The 23,208-nt window shown below is 40.0% G+C and overlaps 2 protein-coding genes across 4 annotated transcripts; one reads left to right on the top strand and one right to left on the bottom strand.

Annotated features, from left to right (window-relative positions):
- The first annotated feature begins 45 nt into the window (after positions 1-45).
- On the top strand, positions 46-22,980 carry LOC145232032 (uncharacterized). Of its 3 annotated transcripts, none has more exons than XM_080096524.1 (12): positions 46-480; positions 3,613-3,904; positions 4,130-4,180; positions 6,106-6,217; positions 16,765-16,924; positions 17,243-17,332; positions 17,710-18,428; positions 18,960-19,461; positions 19,559-19,683; positions 19,762-19,897; positions 19,988-20,892; positions 21,947-22,980. In XM_080096524.1, exons 1-12 carry the CDS (start codon positions 237-239, stop codon positions 22,097-22,099), a joined length of 3,489 nt encoding a protein of 1,162 aa, XP_079952650.1. In that variant the 5' UTR covers positions 46-236; the 3' UTR covers positions 22,100-22,980. The 3 variants fall into 3 exon arrangements, with proteins under 3 accessions (XP_079952650.1, XP_079952651.1, XP_079952653.1); XM_080096525.1 differs by lacking the exon at positions 46-480 and adding an exon at positions 1,195-1,302; XM_080096527.1 differs by lacking the exons at positions 46-480; positions 3,613-3,904; positions 4,130-4,180 and adding an exon at positions 4,440-4,632.
- LOC145232033 (uncharacterized) lies at positions 8,032-11,355 on the bottom strand (the record flags this gene model as incomplete). The annotated part of the gene is made up of 1 exon (XM_080096528.1): positions 8,032-11,355. A coding segment is annotated over one exon (3,042 nt), but the record flags the coding sequence as incomplete, so codon positions are not given.
- Positions 22,981-23,208: the final 228 nt, after the last annotated feature.

Genomic DNA, 23,208 nt, shown 5'->3' with positions numbered 1-23,208 from the left:
GTTAATTTGTACAGCTTGTAAAGGTATTGCTTTGTTACACATCTGCGTTTCTGTTTAGTACAGAGTTAATTGAGGGCATTTTTGCAAACGGTGGTACTGAACCTATGGTTTCAATATGATACCAAGCAAAGTGGCGTGTTTCTTTGGATCTTAAAGGCTGTTTGGTCAAACGGAACTATCACCAAGACGAAAAACTTGTCACTCAAGACGATAGTTGATAAAACAGTTATTGCACCATGAGCCTGCATACACTTTTAGCAGCTGTCGAATTTCTCGAAGACAAGGACACGGGCGTACAAGGCACAAACGTTACGCGACGGGCCGACTTGGCGGTTTCTTCGCAAAGTGACGATGTGCCGAAAAACTTTGAGGCTACTGGAGTGGAAACAGCAATGGCGGAGTCTCTCCCTGGTGAAACTTTTGTTCAGAATGAAATGGAGAAGCGGCGTACAAACCAGCAAGGGCCTGATTTTCTTCCAGGTAAACCTAATTGATTAAGAAGCAATAAATTATCTCAAAAAATCGTGTTTATGCACCAGTCCATAGATAGTTTGTTTACTGTGCCTTTGGTACTTTGAAGTAGTAACATTTTTGTCACTTATTTACTTGTTAATAAAAATCGTAGTTGCGTAAATGGATAATATTTGGCTATATATTTGTATTGTGTAAATTGTTCTGTAACAATCCGCCATTACTGGTGTACAGCGCACCAAAACTTGCGCACCGCACAGCGTGGTATTTTAAACCCTCCTCTTGCTCGTGGAGTGCAGAGCAATCAGGAGAATAGTAAGAGAGATATGTACATACATTACGCAAGCGCATACGTGACAACACGTTTGAACGCTGGCAGGCGCATCAACAAGGCGAACGCGTAACCTCGGGCCATTGAACGCCCGTTGCTCGTTTGCCCGTGGTGTATCGGGTGAAATAAACACGTGATCGTTCTCGAGTCTCGTTGGCGAATCACGTGTTTGCGTTATCCACGTGCGCGCCGAACGCGTGGTTCTGCTTGGCTGATCTTCGTTATGGGTGTGCGCGCACGCGCAATTTTGGCTTGTGGGCTTGTAGAGCGTCTGTAGCGGGGTCTAAGTGTTGGCAACAATCTTTCTGAACTTTTGTGCTGTCTTGCCCATTATGAAGGCGGCGGTGAAGCTATTTTCAAAACTATGCGGCTAACTGCTAAAACATGCAGTCGTTAGCGCATTTTGCTCGTTACATAAGGTCTGGACAGATGAGCCATTTGAAAAAAAAAGAATTTAAACTTTTTCATTTCAGGATGCATTACATTCTAAAATCCTGAAGGTAATATTATGTAAGTGGTTTTCGCACTTGATACATCTATGTGAAAAAATGTTTAAAAAATCTATAAATAAGACAAATTTGAGATGGCCGATTTTTTTGTTACCTTTATACAGCGTATATCACAAATTGCAGCGTTATTAATTGTTTCGACAATGTGTAAATTTGTGCCCAGACCTGCAAAACAAGTTTTACTAAATCAAATACCATCCAAAAGCTGTCTGGTACCCCTGGGCAATACACGTGTATCAGGACATAGTCCAACACGTGGCAATAGTAGGTCGAAACTTGATCTCATTTTGCCATGAAATTGATGACTTTCAGGTCAAGTAACACTATTTATTACATCGTTAAAGAGTCCAAAATGCCAAAGAGTTACTGACAAATACTCGCCCCTTGCTATTTTAAGCGGATCATTCAAATTTTTATCATGACATACTTCAATCTAACTATGGTTGTAACAGTCGTTTGATGGTTGTAACAGTCGTTTGAAAATATATTAGAAAAGCGCAATGTCGTTAAAATGCATATTCTCATTAAATACCTTCATTAAAAATCACGGTCATGGTTGTATATATGCCAAATATGCAGTTTTGAGTTTTCTTGCGGATTAGGTATTATCGTGCCCGGTATGAAACGAGTTCTTTGTTAATTGACGTAAACACCGTGTATTTCATCGCACTTGGAAATTTCATCACTTCGTAGTCAAGGTCAAACGCAATCGTTCCCTGTGGAACACTGCCTGTACGTGAACGTGACGTGGGTTACTGGGTAGTCTACGTTCTTGGCACAGTCAGTTTTCGTAAATAGATCTTGCGGTATGAGTCAGTAACCGGTAACACTTTAGAAAGTTCAGATTCCCTTCTTTACTGGCTTTTCATCACAACAGAATTGAAATGCACTTTCTGTACACAGTGCAGCGCATGGAACAGTTTGAAAGCAGTATAGAAAGTATTGTAGCGTTATATTATCCTCGTGAGTATACGGCGGGCAAAACGTGCTAATATGAAAAAGTTGACAATATATTGTCTGTGCAACGATTGTCCATTACTTTTCCCACTAAGCGATAAAATCGATTCCGCCAATTTTTTTGTTTCCGATGTCTTTGTTGCAATCGATTTCCTGCTAAACACGTCCACAACCCTACATGCTTTTCCGGCGGTTTTGCAGCAAGAAGTGTTTCGACAAAAAAAACTCCCCAAAAGTGGGAAATTTAACACACTTATTTTTAACCCTTGAAAAAACTGAAAGAACTAACAATTGGAAAATTTAATAAATCATTTTAAATTTTTGAAAAGCATGAAACAACTTTTAGGAAATGAGTTTATTTAACCCACCGCCGGTCCTTATAAATGCTAGTCTATAAATATATTCGGCATTCACAGGCATGTTTTATCGTTGACACTTTCACGGTATGAATTTCGAGGCATTTATCACTGGGGTTGTTTTTTGCGCACCTGACGTCACTTTTGATGCGCGTGACGTGCGAACGTGCACCGCCACACACATGTCAATGACGACAATAGGTTTTGTCCGCAAGCACTGCATAGGCAACAGACTTACACATTGTGTAACATTCCGCTGTAACACAACTAAAATTAACTTTTATTGCCTTGTATTTATAACACTTACACTTTAATCATGTGGAAATTTTGGTATTACTGCTTTTATATAATATTTGTTTCATATTTTTGGTTGGTAAAGGCACAAAAATGACAAAATTAGGAGAACAAAACACTTTTTAGGGGGAAAGCAAAAAAAAAACATTTACCACACTGCATTTAACCATTTCAAATCAGTAATGTTCTTTAGGACTTGGAAGCACACTGTGTACTTTTCATAATATGTATTTTCAAGATTTCTGATAATTAAAAAAAAAACGGTCTAATTAAACAAGGTCATTGCTTTAATCAACAATCATTGTTCAATTACTGTAGGCCATTGTTTTAAGTTATTACATTATCTGAACCAAAGTATTTAAAATACGATTTAAAAAACAAGAGAATTTAAAATACGATGTCAATGAATAGCCTTTTAATATTTTTAAAAGCAAATTAATAGGTTAAACCAATTACAGAAATTGTAACAATGCACCCAGTACAATACAAAACATATTTTAAAGTTGAGCTATAAGCTTGTATTACATGCACTAGATTTTAAAAGTAGTCATCCAGTTTATCGAAAATTTTAATGTTCTAAATTGGTAGTACTGCACTTCTTTGTACTGCAATTGCTTACCCTGTCGAAAGTTTATTTTTTTGGTGCAAAATTTACAGGTTTGTTTTAAAATTGAATTTTCATGTAATTTTGTAGGTAACTCTCAGGATAATCAACCCAGGTTTACGACCCCACATCAGAAGTCCAATGAGGTTTCAGTAATTAACATGCAACCAAGTGGAACGCTTTTACACCACCAGGCTGTCCCAGCACCTGAAGTAAACCTACAGCAGACACCACAGACATGGCATGGAGTACCTGCGCCGAAAACAATAGAAAAACGAATCTTGCTAAGTAATGAACTTACAGATCCAAACTTTAACACTTTACTGCCTTCACTCATCAAAACCAGTGAGGACGAAAAGGTGTACGCTGCACTTCAGTTTAAGTAAGTTTTTTTGTTTAATAAAAAGGCAATTTGTATGGCAAAAAAAGGATTGTACATATTTGAACTGCATAACTATTTACTATTATACATGACTGTTGACTGCAAATTATTTCTAAAATAAAATTTTAACATATTTGGGTTACAAAAATTGAGTAGTAGTTTTACGATTATTATCAAATTTAAAAACTTTTTTATAACTGTACCTAAAAATGTTATGTATTTTAGACCTATGAAAAGATCTGTCACACTTACACACAACCAACTTGAGAAAAACAGGTATTTTTTGTGAAATGAAATTCTTTTTGTAGGTCAGTGATCAAGCTGGACATAATCCCTATTCATTGTGACAAAGCACAAAATAGGTGGTTTTAAAGTTCTGGCGTTGCCCCGGGGCTAAAATTAGACATCGTCATGCTTCGCAAAGATAAAGATTACGAATATCAAAGCCTAAATAATCGGTGGATGAAAAAAATCTGCAGAAGTGCAATTACTGACATTCGATCTACCCTGCACCAAATGCTTTACTGACACAGGCGTAGGTGTTAAGGTGGCAGTTTAAAAGTTACCGAAGAGTAGCCCATTGTGATGTGACATTAACAGACGTTTTTCAACAAATGCCCACTTTAAGTGGCCGAAGCCGAGATCAGTTTAGAAAAATAGACTGAATTGCTTTAGCACGAAAACAGCCTAACTAAAGCACAGCAACATCCGGATATGTGTGAATGCGGGTATAGCATTATTACCATTAAACTTTAGGAACGTTTATTGTCAAAAAGAAAACGGAATAATATTATGCTAAAACTAATTTAACGCTGCATTAGGAAATGAGCTTTTAGTTGTGTGTAATTTCGTCATTTGTCAGATCGTGAGCAGACTTTGCTCGGCTTAGATAAAGTTTGCACTAATAGGGGGCTACATTGCCGTTGTTTGCACACGATACTGAAAAATATAGGGAACCGCCTTTCGCTAAGAATTAAACACCGAGTATAAATTAATATCGACATAAATATTTGTTGCTTACACGAAATGTAGCCTTTAATTCAGGGGCGGGCAACATACGGCCCGCGACGGGATTTTGAGCGGCCCGCAGACACTTTCTGGTCTTACATGATAATGTGGCCCACGGCCACAGTCTGCCGCAATCCCACACTACTTGCTTACTACGTCAAATTATAGTTGTAACAGACAGTAACGCTCCCCAATAGCAAAAAACTTTCCCGCCTTTGTTACCATTGCACCATACATCTATTGTTACGACATAACCGCCAACCTTGTGTGTGGCCTGCTTTCACGGCTTCCTTTGTTTCCACACGTGTAGCCTAGTTAGTGTTTCAGCAGTATCTAAGTCTGTGGTGTATGCATTCAATTTGCTGTGGTAAATAATTTTATGTTATATCAGTTAGATTGTTTGGACTGTATTGTAATTGTGACGTTCTTGATTGTATTTGGTTTAGGACGTTTAAGTGGTCAAAAATCCGCTTTAAATCACTGGATAAATACGCGATTAATGTATCGATTCGGGTATCCGGCCCGCCAAGTACTTCATTTTCCCATATCAGGCCCGCCTACTGGAGAAGTTGCCCGCCCCTGCTTTAATTTGTAACATGTAGCTTTTGTCTTAATTTTCGATTATTTGATGCACTATTGCAGTGGTTCTTAACCTTTTTGGTGTAGTTTCCCACTAAAGTCAACCACCAACTTCGAATTTCCCACTTGTAATTTAATGATGTTTTGTGCCCTACTGTGAGAGATTAAAGTTTTTGGAATATTGAAGAGTCTCCTCTGCTTGCAATAGTCACTTATTGCATCACAATCAACCAAGGAAAGGCTTTTATTCGCGCTAAATAGTAAAGTCATTGATACTTTTAGTCTTGCCTGTGATGCAACAAACGGCCTTCGGATTTGTATGTGTCTTGTAAACCTAGGTGAAATTAATCTTACATGTTGGTGCGGAAAAATTTTAGTAAAGTAACTTTCAACGGTTAATTCAAAGCCGGATTCGACCCTCGGGACCGAGTTTGGTTACCCGACTTACATAATTTCCCTCTGAAAACATTAAATTTCCCACTAGTGGGAAATTTCCCACCGGTTAAGAACCACTGCACTATTGCAATTTTTTTAAGTTTGTTATGGGCCTTTTTATCTTTTTTGCTATGTTAATTATTTTGTTGCACTAAACTAACACCACGTATTTTTCGCAGGCGTGCCCACCTGAAGGAACGTTTTGAAGCACTGAAGTCTTGTGTACCGCGACTTGGCATGCGGCGTTCTTCGAACCTTACCATCTTGAAAGCCGCGTTTCGTCATATACAGGTCAGTCCATACACACCATGCTTTTGTTTACCAACCGGTCCTATGCTATTTCTGGATGTAACTTGACGCCGTTAACACTTGATTAAATGTAGGCAATTCAAAGCGAGCTGTTACAGTGCACGTAAGTTCTTTGCCTGAGCAGAGGTATCAGGGTTTATTGGCAGTTGTTTGATGTTATGAACGTCAAGGTTATTGTGAGGAAGCTGTTGTCTTTGCTGGGTTAAAATAGTGTGTGATTGTAGACATACGACAAAACCGTATCATTGATGTTAAGTTGCATTATTTTGCAAAGTTTTTTGCCTGTTGCCTAAACAGATGTTTCAGAGGCAGGTTCTCTTTTTTCTTAGTACGCGGCGTTCTAGGACATATGTTAAAAGTCTTCTTAAAACTTGTCACGTTCCTAACGTTTGATTAGCGGAAACAAATTGCAATCGTTGCTGAGGCAAAAGTTTCCTTCATGTTCAAGTTTTCTCCCAACAGCTGGATGAGTTGCAGATTTTGATGCCAGCGGGCAGACGTTAACGATTTGTTTTGGAACTTACCCAAGAAAACATCGATTTAATAGTCTTATTTAATCTATAGGAATTTTGAAAGTAAACTAAGGTACCTGGCTTGAGACTTGTTGATGGCTCCGTCGAGCAAAGCATGGTTTGACAAGCGGTACTTTACTTTTAGTTCTTGCGTAAAAGGTTGATTGTCAGTAACGTGCACTGTTTCCTTGAACTGTGTTTTTATGGTTGCAGCAGACAGGGAAGAAATCTATGTTTATTAAGCCTCATTGTTTCGTATGTATTTCTGTAAGTACTGTGTAAGCCTCAAGATTTGGGTTGTATTTAAGCGCAGATAACAGAAATCAGACGCTGCGTGTTTGGGCTCATATTCAGTTTTGACAAAACGTGACAAATGCAGGTAACAAAAGTGTATTCAAACTGACAAATTTAGAAACACTCGTCATATTATGCATTGATACAATTTTTTGACTGTGACCAGCCTAAATCTCATTGTCAGATCTTGAAAAATACAGTATTTTTTAGGCAAAACCAAGGACGTTTTTTCTGAAAGACCTGACTTAAAAAAATAGCTGTATTATTTTGCCAATTTCGCTTTCAAGTGCCTGACAATACTGAAAACGATAGCGTTCGGAGTTTTAATCGTTGAAGTAAACCTCTACTCATGCATAATGAATTGCTGTACTTCTCGTCCAAGCTAATAATTGCATTTTTCTCTCTTTACGCAGTAACTTTCTGAGGCGCTGGTTTTCAGAGTTTATTTTGTGGTCTTTTGTATAGGTTTGGGTTTTCAGGAGTTTATTGAGTGTACGCACAAATGTCAAGGAAAATTTACTGCAGATGTTATGACAGAATGACTTTCGTTATTCGTTATTCAGACTTTTAGGTATTAAACCTACAAAAATTTGAGGACATTTGGTGTGTTTAATATGTTACAATATGAAGGTATTAGTTTGAAATGCCGAGTATGTTGTGAAAATATGCATGGTCTATCACATTAGCCGTACTGGTGTGCTAGTTGTTTTGGGCGGTTTAATGTCTGGTCAGACAACACCAGAGTGCTACTACATAGTTTTACAACCAATCTACCTCAGTTATGCCGTGGAAGTGTCAAGGCAAGATTTGGTTCAATGGGTTTTAATCTACCCGTGTATGCTACATGCAAGGCTTTCAAGAGGGCATGTAGACAGATTTCGATATTACATGTTTGTCACGTTCCCGTTTGCACGGTTACGCAAAAGATTTGGGACTGACTATCGGAAGTTCTTTAACAACTAACGCTCGTGTACTCTGATCAGCAATAACCACTTTTCCTACACCTTTATTGCCTTATTCAAATAGAATCTTATTCAAATAGAATCAACATACAAGAAATATGATTACTTACAGACACAGTAAACGATTGTAAGTTAAACCATTATATCAAATTACAATTGTATAAACACACATACGCTAAACGCCCTACCGTATAAACTTCTACCAGCGCGAGTTTGTATTATAATGACTCGTTTTACAAAACAGGCCTATTTATATCGTTCGAGTCACAATGGCTAGGGTCAAAACGTTAACTCTGCTGGACTTGAACATTTACAACAATAATTTTGCGTTTTGCAAAAAGGACAATGGTTGATGATCTGTTTGCAAGATAAACTTCCGTCCGTATAGGTATACCATGAATTTTTTAACCCCCCATACGACTGCTAGGCATTCGCGCTCGATGGTGGAGTATCGTCGCTCTGCACTCGATAACCTTTTACTCGCATAGCTTATTGGAAAGTATTGTTCATCGTGCATTTGGAGCAGAACGGCCCCAATACCCTCGCATGAGGCGTCGGTCCGTAAAACAAATTCACGTGTAGTGTCCGGTAGATGTAGAATTGGCTTGCTTGACAATACTGATTTAAGGTTGTCAAAGGCTGTTTGTTGTTCGTCGCCCCAATCGATGGTATCCGGGTGACCCTTTCTGGTAAGATCCGTTAGCGGCACAGCTATAGAGGCATAGTTTGGAATGTAGTCCCGATAGTAGCCGGTTAACCCCAGGAACGATCTGACCTCCGTTTTGGTTCTTGGCCTTGATGCGTCTTTTATTTTCTTCACGTTATCCTGATGCAAGCCAATGACATTTTTCCCGATGTGATGCCCCAGAAAATTAACATCACCTGCACCCAGGAGACATTTGGTTGGTCGTGCAGTTATGTGGGCTTGCGCCAGTCGCTTAAACAACTCTTGCAGCGTCGTAAGGTGCTCTTCCCAAGTTTTCGTATGTACAATGACGTCGTCTATGTAATGTTCCACGTTCCTCATACCTTTCAACAACTTTCGCATCCCGCGTACAAACGTTGCACTGGAGTTTTTCATCCCAAATGGCATCTTGCAAAATTCGTAGCATCCATCCGGTGTCACAAAAGCTGTCTTGTGTACGTCTGAGTCAGTGACTTTTACTTGCCAGTATCCTTTAGTCAAATCGATCGTCGAAAAGTACTTGTCGTCTCTCAAGTCGTGGAAAACATCCTGGGCCGTTGTCATAGGTTCAGGATCAAACACCGTTACCTTGTTAAGTTTCCGATAATCGATGCAAATCCTGTTTGATCCATCCTTCTTTCGAACAATAACCACCGGTGACGCATATGATGACGTTGAAGGTCTTATCACTCCTGTGTCTAACATTTCGCGAATATCTTTTCGTAATGATTCGCGCACGTTAAAAGGTACTGCGTAGGGCTTCGATCGTATGGGCTTTTCGTTGGTAAGTTGAATACTGTGTTCAACCAAGTTCATGCATCCGGGCTTTTCAGAAAATACCTCTACATGTGCTTCGACAATCTTCCTGACTTCTTGCTTCTGTGAGTCGGTGAGAGAATCACTGACGACCAGGTCATCGGTTGTTTCATGGTGGGTTCCCAAGTTTAACTCCAGCAATTCGTCGTCGTCCACCGAGTCGGGAATTTCATTATGGCACAAAGCACTCATTACCAGCGCGTCGCTTGTCGTTGATCCATTTTCTTCTGTTGATCCTCGTTGGACGTATTCCTTTAATAAGTTAATGTGGTAAAGCTTAGTACTACCTTTGACGTTTACGCGGTAGTCATTGATTCCAACTTTCCCTTCGACTTGAAACGGTCCCTTCCATTGCATGAGCAACTTGTTGCTATCGGTAGGGAGCAGAACTAAAACCTGATCACCTTCCTTAAGCGTCCGCCTTCTTGCCTTGCGGTCAAAATTCTTCTTGTACCTGGTTTGTGCCCTCACACTTGCTTCTTTGGCGATTTGCATGGTATTTTCCAGTCTCTCTCGAAGCTCAAACACATATTGGTAGCTGCACATGGTTTCTGGATCTGTTGTCTCGTTGGTGAACATGTCCTTGAGGATGTGAAGCGGTCCTCTGACCGTTCGACCATACAGAAGCTCAAACGGCGCAAACCCAGTGGATTCCTGGGGTACTTCACGATAAGCAAACAGCAAGGGATTTACATACCGATGCCATTGCTTCGGCTGCTCGTTGCACAGTCGCTTCAGCATTGTCTTTAAAGTACCATTAAATTTTTCAACTAACCCATTACATTGTGGAGAATACGGAGTAGTCTTTAGATGGCGCACCTTTAAAAGCCGTTCGACCTCCCTCATGCAGCTGGAGATGAACTGGGTTCCTTGGTCCGATAGCACCTCGTATGGAATGCCCACCCTGCTGTAAATATCAACCAACGCTTCCGCCACATCCTCTGTAGTGATGTTCTTCAACGGCACTGCCTCAGGATACCGGGTGGCGTAATCGACCAAAGTCAGTAAATAGCGATGCCCCTCTTCACTTGGGGGGTGAATTGGGCCGACCAAGTCTACTGCAACTCTTTTAAATGGTTCATCGACTGCTGGCATTCTCTGAAGTGGAACTTTTGCAACTCTCCCCTTGCAAATCGTCTTCTGGCAGACATCGCAGGATTTGCAAAATCGTTGAACATCTCCTCTTACACCAGGCCAGTAAAAATTTCTAAGAATGCGGTCTAGCGTTTTCTTTATACCCATATGGCCACCCATCATGGAGTCATGAGCTACCTCCATTATCTTGCATCGATAAGCCATAGGAACCATTAGCTGTTGAATTGGCTTTCCATAGTTGAACTTAGGATGCCAGAACTCTCTGTACAGGAGGTTCCCCTTTCGAACAAACTTCACATGACCGTCGCCCTGTGACCTTGTCCCTGACTTGTCCCGAAACTTATCCAATGATGCATCTTCATTTTGGGCTTGTAGAAAAGACTCCCGATTTATAACGTCGAATCCTTTGCAGCCAGATATTCTTAAGGGTTTCGTTTGGCCCCGCTCACGTGCTGCGGATCGTGTGACAACTGCACAGGTTTCCACGGGTGCGGCACTCCAGTTTGGATCTGGTGAGCCCCAATTTCTGGCCCCAGGTACGTTGCCAATGATTAGGTCGACGTTTAAGTCGGTCACGCAAATTGCCTCAACCGTACCTGAGTAATAGGGCGTGTCGACTGTAATGAGCGCCACCGGTGCAGGTTCAGCCTTCCCTTTGAAACCCTGGACGTATTGCACTTTTCCCGTTAGTTGGTGATCTGAGACTAAGGACCTACGAATCACTACTGAGGTACATCCCGGACGAGCCCCCAGATGTCACGTTCCCGTTTGCACGGTTACGCAAAAGATTTGGGACTGACTATCGGAAGTTCTTTAACAACTAACGCTCGTGTACTCTGATCAGCAATAACCACTTTTCCTACACCTTTATTGCCTTATTCAAATAGAATATTATTCAAATAGAATCAACATACAAGAAATATGATTACTTACAGACACAGTAAACGATTGTAAGTTAAACCATTATATCAAATTACAATTGTATAAACACACATACGCTAAACGCCCTACCGTATAAACTTCTACCAGCGCGAGTTTGTATTATAATGACTCGTTTTACAAAACAGGCCTATTTATATCGTTCGAGTCACAATGGCTAGGGTCAAAACGTTAACTCTGCTGGACTTGAACATTTACAACAATAACTGCTGCGGCGAGTGACGGGCGACACAATAAGACTGATACATTGGGCGAAAACAAAGGAAAAGACAGTGTGAGGCTGCAGCCTGCAACAAAAGACTTGGCACGCACAATGAACGTCCGGTGATTGCAAGATAACGTCGCCTGTGAATTAGGTCATGTACTATCGGAGGTCGGTCTATAGCACATTTGTGACAATGTTCGTGTTGGCAAAATGTTTGGGTTGTGCTCCGTGCATTAAACACTTGTGTTTGATGTAAAAAATTCAAAATTGTCCCCCTAAACGAATTTAGTTTTTAATTATAACGCTGTTTTACATTTACTTTTTGCTACCAAACTACCAACATTGAGGACAATTTAAATTTAAATCAATATGACCTGCAAAAAAGCACAGCACCAAAATACTCATAACATCAAGAAATGCTCATGCAGTATGATTTAGAAATATTTTAACAAGTCAGAATGCCTCGCTTAGCACTTATCACGTGGTCCTACTTCCGGCTCGGCAGTCTCACGCGTTTGTCGTGCTTGTAAACTGCCTTGGCCTCCTTTAATAAATCATTAAGGGAGGCGTTTTATCGATCTGTTATTGCAGGCTACTCAGTGTCGCGCCTCACTGTTTATTGTCCGTGATTGGTAAAATAGAAGGTGTGTCCTAATGCGGTTTCTGTGCATTTCGTAACTGCTGACAGCGAGGAATGCCTTTGCGAGTTTGCACGAGGTTAAAATTTTTGCACCGAAAGCATCGGGATAATGCTGAATAAGGGCAGTTGTATATTAAAATTAACACCTTTTGTTAAGTATTTCTCCTAACTTCTACGACCGCATCTCGCATATTGGCAACCAACAGTATCAAATTTGCCAACAACAACATAATTTGTATGTGCATTGACATTTTGGTTTTACAGTGTAGTAGTGTGTCACACGTTATTGTTGAACTATTAATAAGCATCAATGCGTAAAATGCTATCGTTGACATTTTTGGTTGTTGCATTTGTATGCCACTGGAGCATTTTATCATTTATAGATATGGGCCGGTGTCAAATGTTTGTATTTCAAAAATTGTGGATGAACATATTTCCGCACAGTGTTCAGAAAGCGTGTATGCTATTATTGTTAATATGTGTTCATGGTAAAATGTCCAGTAACAGAGTTTTTCTGTGTTCCGTAGAAATTTAATCAGTACGTTATCATGTTATTAAATCAATATGTGGTTATTGTTGTAAAAAAATGCGGATTGGTAACGCCTTATCAAAAGTGACCTACATACTGTAGCAGATTTAAAATAGACACAAAATTCTGACACAAAATATCAGCTGATTGCGCAATTTACCTCATAACTGCCGACATGAACATTTAACTTCGACATAGAACTTCAACACCCCATGTTGCAAACTAGGTCTTTATGCGGTTTTTGTTGGCAAACAAGCCCACCACCGCGGCAAACGAAACGTATCTGCTACAAATCCGTCCCTATGCAACATTTTTAAAGATAGGTGCTCGCCGTTTTGGTGACCTGTTCAGAGCTTGGTTTTGTTGATCAAAAAAAGTGTTATGCTGTATTTTATGTTTACCTTTATCTGGTAATAGCGTGTATACATGCTAAATTATGCACTACATATCATAGAATTTTTATGGTACAAATAAAACGGTGTCAACAGTCATCATGTTTTTATCTAATGTTAGCAAACATTAACCATTCGCACGCAACATTATGTTTGCACGTACAATCACGTGTAAGGCATTGTAATCGACGCAATTAACATGGCCGGAACCGCTTGGCCTGGATAGTCATTGCACTGTTTAACGCGGGCCTCAGTCTGCTCGCCATCTGAAAACGCTTGTTTGCAGAGTAGGACTGAAGGAATTTCGCTCTGGTCACATGACTTACTCACGTGTTCTCCTGCACGGCGCGCAGCACACGCGTGTTTCTCGTGCTCCACACCTCCTGCGAACCTCGGAGCCTCATTCTTTTTCTCTTTATTTCTCCTCGCCATTTTCTTTTTTCTCTTGGCGGCACCGCGTGGAAGAGTGATTGCGTAATCGTCAACTCGTCGATGCTGATATTCATCCGCGCTTCGGGGGCTACGCATGACTTGCTACTATTGTTACGCAATAAAGAGGGTGGCGAAATAGTGAACTGTTGCACCATTTCCGAGCGACTGTGCGTGTTTACTTGGGAGTTAAGTAGAACTGACTTTATTGTGGAGTATAACCCTGTTCTCAAACTAATTTGCATACAACTGATAATGTAGTGCTTCACCCATACAATAAAACCCTGTAGTTTCGTGCATTATATCGCTGTGTTATCTCAGTTGGGTGTGGTAACATAATAATTCCATAAAAAAGTTCATTTATTCACCGCTACCTCCAATAAAATGCAAAACTTTTTACAATTTACGTCTGTAGTGTAGATGTTATCAGTAGAGTAAAGTTCTTGAAAGTGCTAAAATTATTACAATGTTACCTTGACCAAAAAGTAGGTGTGAAATTTGGCTACATATGTTAACGTAGTAACGGGTGTTAATATACCATACATGTTGCTGTGTTGTTATGAGGTAATGCTGACACCTTTACGTGAGTGGCTGTGGAGGTCACTTTACATGAGTGGCTTATACTGAGAGGCAACTGCCAGTTGGACTGTTAGTATTTCAGCGGATGTGTCGTGTCATTAACCTTTAGTAACCCACTCTCCAAAGTTATGTTATGTCCACACTAACGTCGAACACATTTGGGACAAGACATTTCAACTTATTGCAGAGAAGCCATATTTTTTCAGCAAGTGGGACATATAATGCAACGGCCTGACTCTGAATAGTAAATCATGTGCTTTCTACAGAGTTCATCGTTTGCTTTATAAAGTTTAGCCAACGCCACCGTGTCAAATGATACATAATTTGGTTTAATGACTCATTGTATGTTCTGTTTGACTGTGTATACTTTGAATAATCGTATAAACGATGTTTCTTAGGGACAAAAACACAAAAATAAAGTTACACCTACTGTAGAATGAATATAATAACTTTCTGCTCTTGGGTACCTGTTTTTGCTGGTGCTTTATGAGCCATTTTATGTTATATATACGTGCACGAATAAGTTTACCTTGCTGTACAGTCTTTCCTTAACTACCCTGTAATTGCGACACTAAAAAGTTGACTTGATCTGAGTAAAGCCTCTATTACAAAGTCTGCCTTTGTCCACGTGATCAATTCGAATCTGCTTTCATTGACGCATAACAGACCAAGATTCGCTCACTGTTATTTGAGTTAAATTGCATTTTTTAGTTATCGTTTGTCTCTTAAAATGTGTTTGAGACATTTTACCCTGTTTCATATTTGGACATGATTTTTGAGACAAAATTATCTGTTTGAGGTTATGTTTATCTCCAAATTGCATTTTCTGCGCGTTTTGTTGCTGTTGTTAGAAACTGACCTGCGCGTATAAGCTAATGGGTGTAAATGTTGACCCATATAACATTTACACTGTTCAGTGAGAGAAAAAAGTTACAGTTTGCGTTTAAAGCAATCTAAAGTTAGGTTCAAGCCTTATTTCTATGATGTTTCTTAAAAATATACAAACCTCGTTTGTAATCCTTGTTATGTGTTTGCGTAATCATGAAGACTGCGCATAAGTGTTTTGCGACGTCACGTCCAGTCCAAACAGCCACTGAGGCTAAATAAGTGTAAATAAAGTGACCGTGAGTAAAGACGAAGGTAATGGCCACGGCGACATGCAATTAAGTTACATTTGCTGTCGATAACATGTTGACCTGAGTCGATGCGCGAACCTTGAACCAGAATGAACCGTCAATATCACGTGCACAGTGACGTCACGGGGGAAATACGCGCACGTGGGTTACTGTAGTTCATTCATTGAATGATTGCGACATCCTTTTTGCAGTTTGACAGGAGCAGGAAGTCTGGGAGACTTTTTGTTAATTGGCCCATACGGCTGGCTTATGAACATTTCACTTCTCTGGATTTGACCGCTTTGTTGCTTTTTTGACAAAAAGCTTGAATACTTGTATCTCAATTCCGGGGAATACATTAAGGAAAACATAATTCAAAGGTGTTAGCGCAGAAACAAATCTTTTCAATTACGGACAACTAATTCTGGACCGATTATTTGCCACTTGTTTAAAGCAGTGTTCCCAACGTTTTAGACTATCGACACACTTTTTCATGAAAAACGAAACACGTTAAAACACATTAACTCGAAATCTGAAAGTGATGCGTAACGATGGCTTGGGTAAAAAATAAAAACAAATTGCCAAGACATTTGTTTCGCGACATGCGAGAAAATCTTTTGTGGTACATCACGGCGATAGTGGTTACTTTTGAAAATGTGGTTTAGAAGTTAACCATATGAGAAATGTGGTTTAAAACGTATATCTCATAAAAAATAAGGTTTAAAATTATATTTCAAGAAAAATAAGGTTAAAAATGCATACCTCATGAAAATGGGGTTGAAATTAACAAAACAAAATGAAAACACACCACTTGCTCAACTTGATCGCAAACCAAACCAAAATATTGTCAAATCGGACGGGTTGTATTTTGAACCAATTGACCTCCTCAGGATCCTAACTGTCCCAGTGAGTGTGTGATGGATTGACTTTTCGTGCAGCAGTGAGGTTAATATTTGAGAAACTCTTTTGCTTGATGTGTCATGTGGTTCTGTGTCAACAACGTTTATGCGAGTTTGTTTTTAACTTTATGAGTGGTCTTCTCAGTGTGCTTAATTGGCAAAGGAAAATTTGCTCGTTGGTATTTGTGAGACAAAAACACACATGAAACATTTAACTTTTAGATAGAGTTTACTTCTAAGTTGCAGAATAATCTAGAACACCTAAAAATAGTTTTTCCCCAAAAAAATATACCCCAGAAACCTGTCAAATTTAACCTTTATAAATACTTTACACAACCAAGAAATCAACCTAAATACTTTACCCCAAATGTCAAAATACCTTTCAATGTGTAACTGTACAGTTTAACGACGCTTCTATTCCCCGCTGTACGTTTGCAGGTTTTAAAAAAGAAAGAAAGTGAACATCATCAGCTATTAGACAACCTAACTAAAGAAAAACAAGCAAAAATGGAGCGATTTTTGACCCTGAAAAAAGATCTTCTGGAAACAGTAAGCGGCAAAGTAATCGACCAATACCTGGAAGACTGCTTCAACAAAGGTACGCGCATATTAAAAGTTCGTTCAAAATGTTGTATTGTAGATTAAATATACACATCATTTTGCAGAGAATTTTTGTGATGTTTTAATAAATCCGCTTTTACGCACTTACGTTTTCGATTAGGTTGTGCCTTAATCCGCATCTAGCGTTTTCAAAAAAAATGAATTGGTAGAATTTTGTTTCACAAAAGCTCAAAAATTGCCATGCTCTCGTGCAAAAACTGTTAGGTGGAGCGTTTTCCGTGTTGAAACTGGTGCATGCAGACAGTTTCGTTGCGAACCTTTCATCCAATACGACCCATATGTTTCTAATTGCTAGATTATACGCAAGAGGAAACTTCGTCAGTGGCATCGCTCCAAACATCCGGGATATTAGAGGACGACCAGCAATCGACCTCCACTGCATCAGGTGTGAAGCTTCAGTTCTAAAAATGTTTAAAAAAATACTTGTCGTCATCTGAGTTGACTGAACATTATTCACAAAATTGTTTAAAATTACTACTTTTAATGTTAATTCAAGTCCTCGTTTAAGCTACATTGCAGCAGATACGGTTATTGTAAATACATTTTTGCTATTAACTAAAAGCTTTCTAGGCGCACTATTTTAATCATAGTTTTGTTACTTTGTTGTGATGACAAAACAGTATATAAACACATGTAAAGTATTTGTACACATAACTTAATGTGTACATACCTAATGTACAAAACAAATCGGTTAAACTGTCATGTTACATTAATGACTAAACGCGTTTTTGTCGTTAAACCGTTTTATTTATTTTTGTACAGAAGCCGAAGAAGAAGAAATGAAAGCATCACTATCCTTCTTACCACGTTCCCCAAATCTAAACCGGGACATTGTTGTTTATCCACCAACTTCCAACCCAAACCGCCCACCCCGTCGGCGCATTGTACCCACAAGTGGGGCGCAACCCCCTAACCCAAACCAACCCCCTGTTGAGCCCCAACGATCAGTAAACTTTAGTACCACAAGCCACTCTTCAAGTGAAGTTCGACGAATTATGGCGCCCCAAAAGTCCCCTATGAGGCTCTACGGGACCCCATCCGGACGTTCAGCCACCCCATCGCCCCCTTCGAACTGTTTTTCTTTCTTTCCGCGGTTTCACATTGGCAGCGGAGGAAGCCCGCCTCTTCTATCATCTGATAATACAGTAAAAGTTCAGAAACCTATCGAATCTATGGTGTTTGATGGTCAAAAAACGCGAAAAATCGAAAATGTGCCCGTTGCCAACCCGGCCTACAAAGTCCTAAGCACATTTTCCGTATCCTCTGTTTCGGAGTCAACAAAGCCGATTAGTGTTGTCTCGGGACAGCCACAGGTTGTAAACGTTCAACCAACAACTGATACTTTACCCACTGCCGCAGTTTCAAGTGTTGAATCAGATGCTAAAGTTTCGAATCCAGTTTCTGTTCGCCATAACACTGGTGTTGTATTGGGCGCCGATGGTCGTGTTTCGTTACCGTCTTTCTCCGGCTACCAAGTCAAGGTAGGTCTGTGTTTTTATTGGTTTGTTTTTAGAAATGTTTCTTATTATCAACGATTTGTAAAGGCTGGTTATTGTTTTGGGCGTCGGAATGTTCGAATATGTGACAAGCTTTAGTTGTAAACTGATCATATTATTTTTGGTCTTGATAAAAAGGAAATGCCCACGGGGTTTGACAAAGCTACATCACAATTTAAATAACAACTTTAAACGGATGTTATAAAAGACCAAAAACTTCGACTTGTCTGAAGTCATCCACCGTTATATATATATATATATATTTCGCCTAAGTAAATAGGCATCAGTATCTAAAAACAATAACAGCGCTAAAGATGTGGTATGATTGAGGTAATAAAATATGCGTTCTGTTTCAAAAAAGCTTCCACTAAAAGAATGAAATTTGAACTTGATCATGTTTCGTCAAAGTTAAGAATCACTGAAACAAACGAGATAAAAAAGATTTCAAATCTGCTCATATGGTTCAAATAGTCCCTTATTAAAATTATGTGTTAATAAATTTTGTTTTTTCTGCAGGTAAAGTATGTTAACCCCACCATATCTGTGAACGCCAGTACAACGCCCAGCCAGTCACACATGCCCATGAAGAAACGTCACTATGACGTCAGTAGCTTCTCAGCGGCCACGACCAGCACGGCAAACCGCCCTCGTTCCTTCATGTCATCGGTAAGCGATAGCATTCCCAAACTAACCTCGCTGTATGTGGGTGCGACCGCGGCGGTTCTCGGTCGGGATAATTCGGAAACCGGGATCTCGACTTCGGATACCGAAAGCGACCGAGACTCTCCGATGTATATCGACCAGTCCCGAGTAAATTCGAAGGTGCCGCAGTGGCTGAAAAACTCCGTCGGCAGGGAGTGGACTGAATACAGGAGTAAGGATGTAGCTAAGAAGAAACCTGTAATTCAAGTCCACCCTTATGAACCCCCAAAAGTCTCTGGAACGGCGTCCGTTGCGAAGACAACTGATTATCGGCCGAAAGCAACCTTTAGCTTATGGGATCGGAAACACCATGCCAGTAAGTCGCTTTTTATTTCTTTACCGCCATCTGACTGTTTTTTGTTGTCTTGCTTCCAAACAGGAATTCTAAAATTAAAACAAATACATTTTTACAGTTACTATGACGACTGCTACTAATTGGCGCGGAAAGCAACTCCTAACGTCAAAATCCAAAACGAGTGTTGCTTCATCCGGACCACCAGCGTCTTCCAATCTTCCAGCTCCGACGTCAATGACGCAGGTAAATGACTCAACGATTTTTTTAAAATTTTATTCTGGCCCGTAATGTTAATCTCTGTTCTTGTTAATGCTTTTTTAGGTTTCCTACACCACTCTACAAAAAGCCACCAAACCGACTATTCCTTCTGCCCTAGTGGTTGGACGTCACAATTCTACTTCGCCACCAGCTAGCGCCATAGAGACATCAGTTTGCAAATCGGCACCAGTCACTCCAGGTAATTTTGTGTCTTTAACTCTTAAAAAAACGCATTTCAATTAATCTAAATAGATCAATCGCATTTCAATGAATTTATATTTACCAACAGTTTCCACATATTTGCAAGCGACACCACAACCGGCAACCTCTGCGGACCATCCTCGAGCCAGCGTTGGTGCAAATGGTGTGATCCAGATGCCAGGTCAAACCATGCCAAACTACCAAACCATGCCTGTTTCGGTCACCGGCAACCAGATGGCCTACCAGATTATTCAAGCACCATATATGTCCCAAGTGTCTGCGTTTTCCACTTCTGGTCAAGTAAACACCACTCAAATGGCAAGCGGGTCGGTTCAAGGTCAACCCGCTGTCGCATATGTCATGAATGCCCCAGTGGAGGGGAAGGATGTGGTCCAAGGGGACCGTTCCACAGTTCTGGCGCCTGCAAATATGCCACTGATGATTCCAGTGGGGTATGTAATGTATCCAGGAAACATTGGTGTCCCGGTTGGCCAGCACGGAGTTCAGTTTGCAAATTTGCAAGCTCCAACCACTACCAAGATGGTTGCCCAGCCTGTGGGTCAAATGGCTCTTCAAACTAAGCACTCTGGTGCCACCAAGCGGGTACACTCTCCCGCATTAACCGACAGTTTGCGTAAACGCTCTGGTTCGGCAGACAGCGCCAGCAGCTCCACGATTTCGGTCGACTCTTTGGACAACGATAAGCGCGATCAACCAAAACGACCCAGAGTAACCCAGTCACGTGAACCTGTCACCGTCGCTCCGACCCATCATGTTGTACACGACATACCGGTTGACAAAAATTCATCGCAGGCACAACATACACAGTTTATTGTGCCCGGAAACCATGGTTTCATGATGGCAAACAATGGACCAGCCATTCCCATTAATTTACTGGGCTACCCACTGCAGTCTTATCATGCTGGTGGCACTGGGGGGATACAAACAATGCAGATGAATGGGCTACCTGGCAATCAAGGAGGTCTAGGTCAGGTGCGTATTCAAATCATTGGTAACAAAATTCTCTTTTTGACATTTTTGTTCTGAGCTATGTTATGCTAAATGTCAAAAATGTATTTCAGTTATATTTAGGACCCTTTTTTCCCAATTTCGGTGTATAAAATCTTAGATCACGAAGCTTAACCATTTAACCAATCTATATCCATGCCTTGGAAACGTTGTTGCACTTAAAAGCAATTTGCAAAAACACAACAATTTTGCAATAATTTTGATTTTTATGGGTCCCCTTATATTGTTTTTGTCCGTATTTTTTTTTCTTTTTTCTGTCTAACGCTGGCTTGTTAGACGCGTTTGGTTAAGAAAGAGTGCTTTAAATTTATTCAAATTTGGACAGATGTTAGTTATTAGCCCGAATTTGATCCTCCTGAAGTTTGACCCCGATTGACCCAGCGGTTCACCCACAGGCCCCCAAAACGTAATAATTTTAAAACGGCTGTATTGACTAAAGTACAGCATCTCTGGGTGATATGCTTTGTTGGTTGGTGCAATGTAAGGTTTTTCAAATAATTTTGTATCTTTTTTTGGATTAACCCATTTTCACCCCTTAAACCCCCAAATATTCATTTCTGCCTACTGCTGGTTTGTTCTATGCGTTTGGTCAAAAAAGAGTGCTTCAAATTTATTTAAATTTAAACAGATGTTAGTTATTAATCTCAATTTGATCCTTCTGAAGTTTGACCCCGAATAACCCAGCGGCTCACCCCCAGGCCCCCAACACGTATTTTTTTTAAAAAAACGGATAAACGGACCAAAGTACAGCATCTAGGAGTTTCATGCTTTGTTGGTTGGTGCAATGTAAGGTATTCTAAAGAATTTTCTAACTTTTTATTATATTCACCCCTTAAACCCCGAAATAATCGGTTGTAGTTTTACGCCAGAAATACAAGCCCTTATGTGCTGAACTGTTTAACAGTGGGTTAGTCGTTGTTATTTAAAATTTTAGCCAAATCTATCAAGTGGTTGTTGCACTTAAAAGCAATTTGCAAAAACACAACAATTTTGCAATAATTTTGATTTTTTTGTTTAGATACTGACCCTTCCTCAAGGCATCGGGTTGCAACTGGCCACATCGGTTGCTATGACAACGACGGTTGGTGGGCAACAGACCTTAACGTCACCCGTCACGCTTCAAGTCATGCCGGCAGCTAGCCCACAATCCAACCAGGACAAGCCAAGCTGACGTCACCAACTATGATGTGACAAATTCGAACGAGTGCAATAGCGATAGACGCAGTTGGAATGTACGTTGTTGGTACAATTGCATTTTTACCGTGTTTTTTTACTTCAGAATTCAAATGCAGCAACGCCTTTGGTTTTAGAAGCAGTAGTGATTGTAGTTGTGCATACCGGGACGCAGATAAAGTGTCATAAAGTGTTTTTGAGGAAAAATACGGACCATAATTAGGAGAACTTTTTGCAAATCGATAATTGAAGAATAATAGTTGATCGCAGTTGTGCCTTATCAATCATTCAATGGGAAAGATATTAATTGGACTATTCACCAAACTGAGAGTGTTTCCATTAAGTGGTACTGCGTCCGGTAAAATACTGCCTGGTAAGGTATTGGCCAAACGGTAAAGTGTTGCATTAATTTAACAAATTGTGCTACAAAGGTTGTACGTCGGTTCTACCATGATGCAACCATGTTATACATATATCACGCCTCCAATGTTAAATGTAAGTTTGGTTTTACGAGTTTAATGAATTGCTTGGGTGGCAAACGGAATCTAATAAAACTATTCTAGAGAACAAACGCCAAGATTGTATCAAGGCTTGTACACCATCCAACATTTTTCCCTTCAACGAGACTTTTGGTTAAGTATTAAGCTTCCATGGGTGCTCTTGTGTAACTAATTGTTGCCTCATTTTTATTTTCCCGTGTTCTATAGTATTACTATGTTCGCCGCTTGCGCCTCAAACTCTTATTTTTCTACGTGTATCGTGTCATTGTTAGTTGGCTGTTTGTTAAATTATTTTTGTCACACTTCACAGTTCCGCATAGTAACGTGTTTATTTGTTTCGTTCCTCGTGCGATATATAAATAAACTATAGCTCGCAGTATTTATAGATGTTGTCTGCTTTTGACATTTTCAGGAATGCCAGTCTAAAGCGTTAGAGCAGTAATTTCCAACCTTTTTCAACGAACAATTCAAAATATTTCATTCTCTTAAAATATACTACATAGTAGATGCTAAACCATACAAAGATTAAATTGAGTCCTTTTATCAACTTCACCGGTCATATTACCAGGGCTTAATTAAGTGTCTATTTACAAACCAAATGTTAAAA

This window comes from Phallusia mammillata, chromosome 6, assembly GCF_965637545.1.
Source record: "Phallusia mammillata chromosome 6, kaPhaMamm4.hap1.1, whole genome shotgun sequence".
In the NCBI taxonomy this organism is placed as follows: Eukaryota; Metazoa; Chordata; class Ascidiacea; order Phlebobranchia; family Ascidiidae; genus Phallusia; species Phallusia mammillata.
This window is presented reverse-complemented; position numbering and strand designations above follow the sequence as displayed.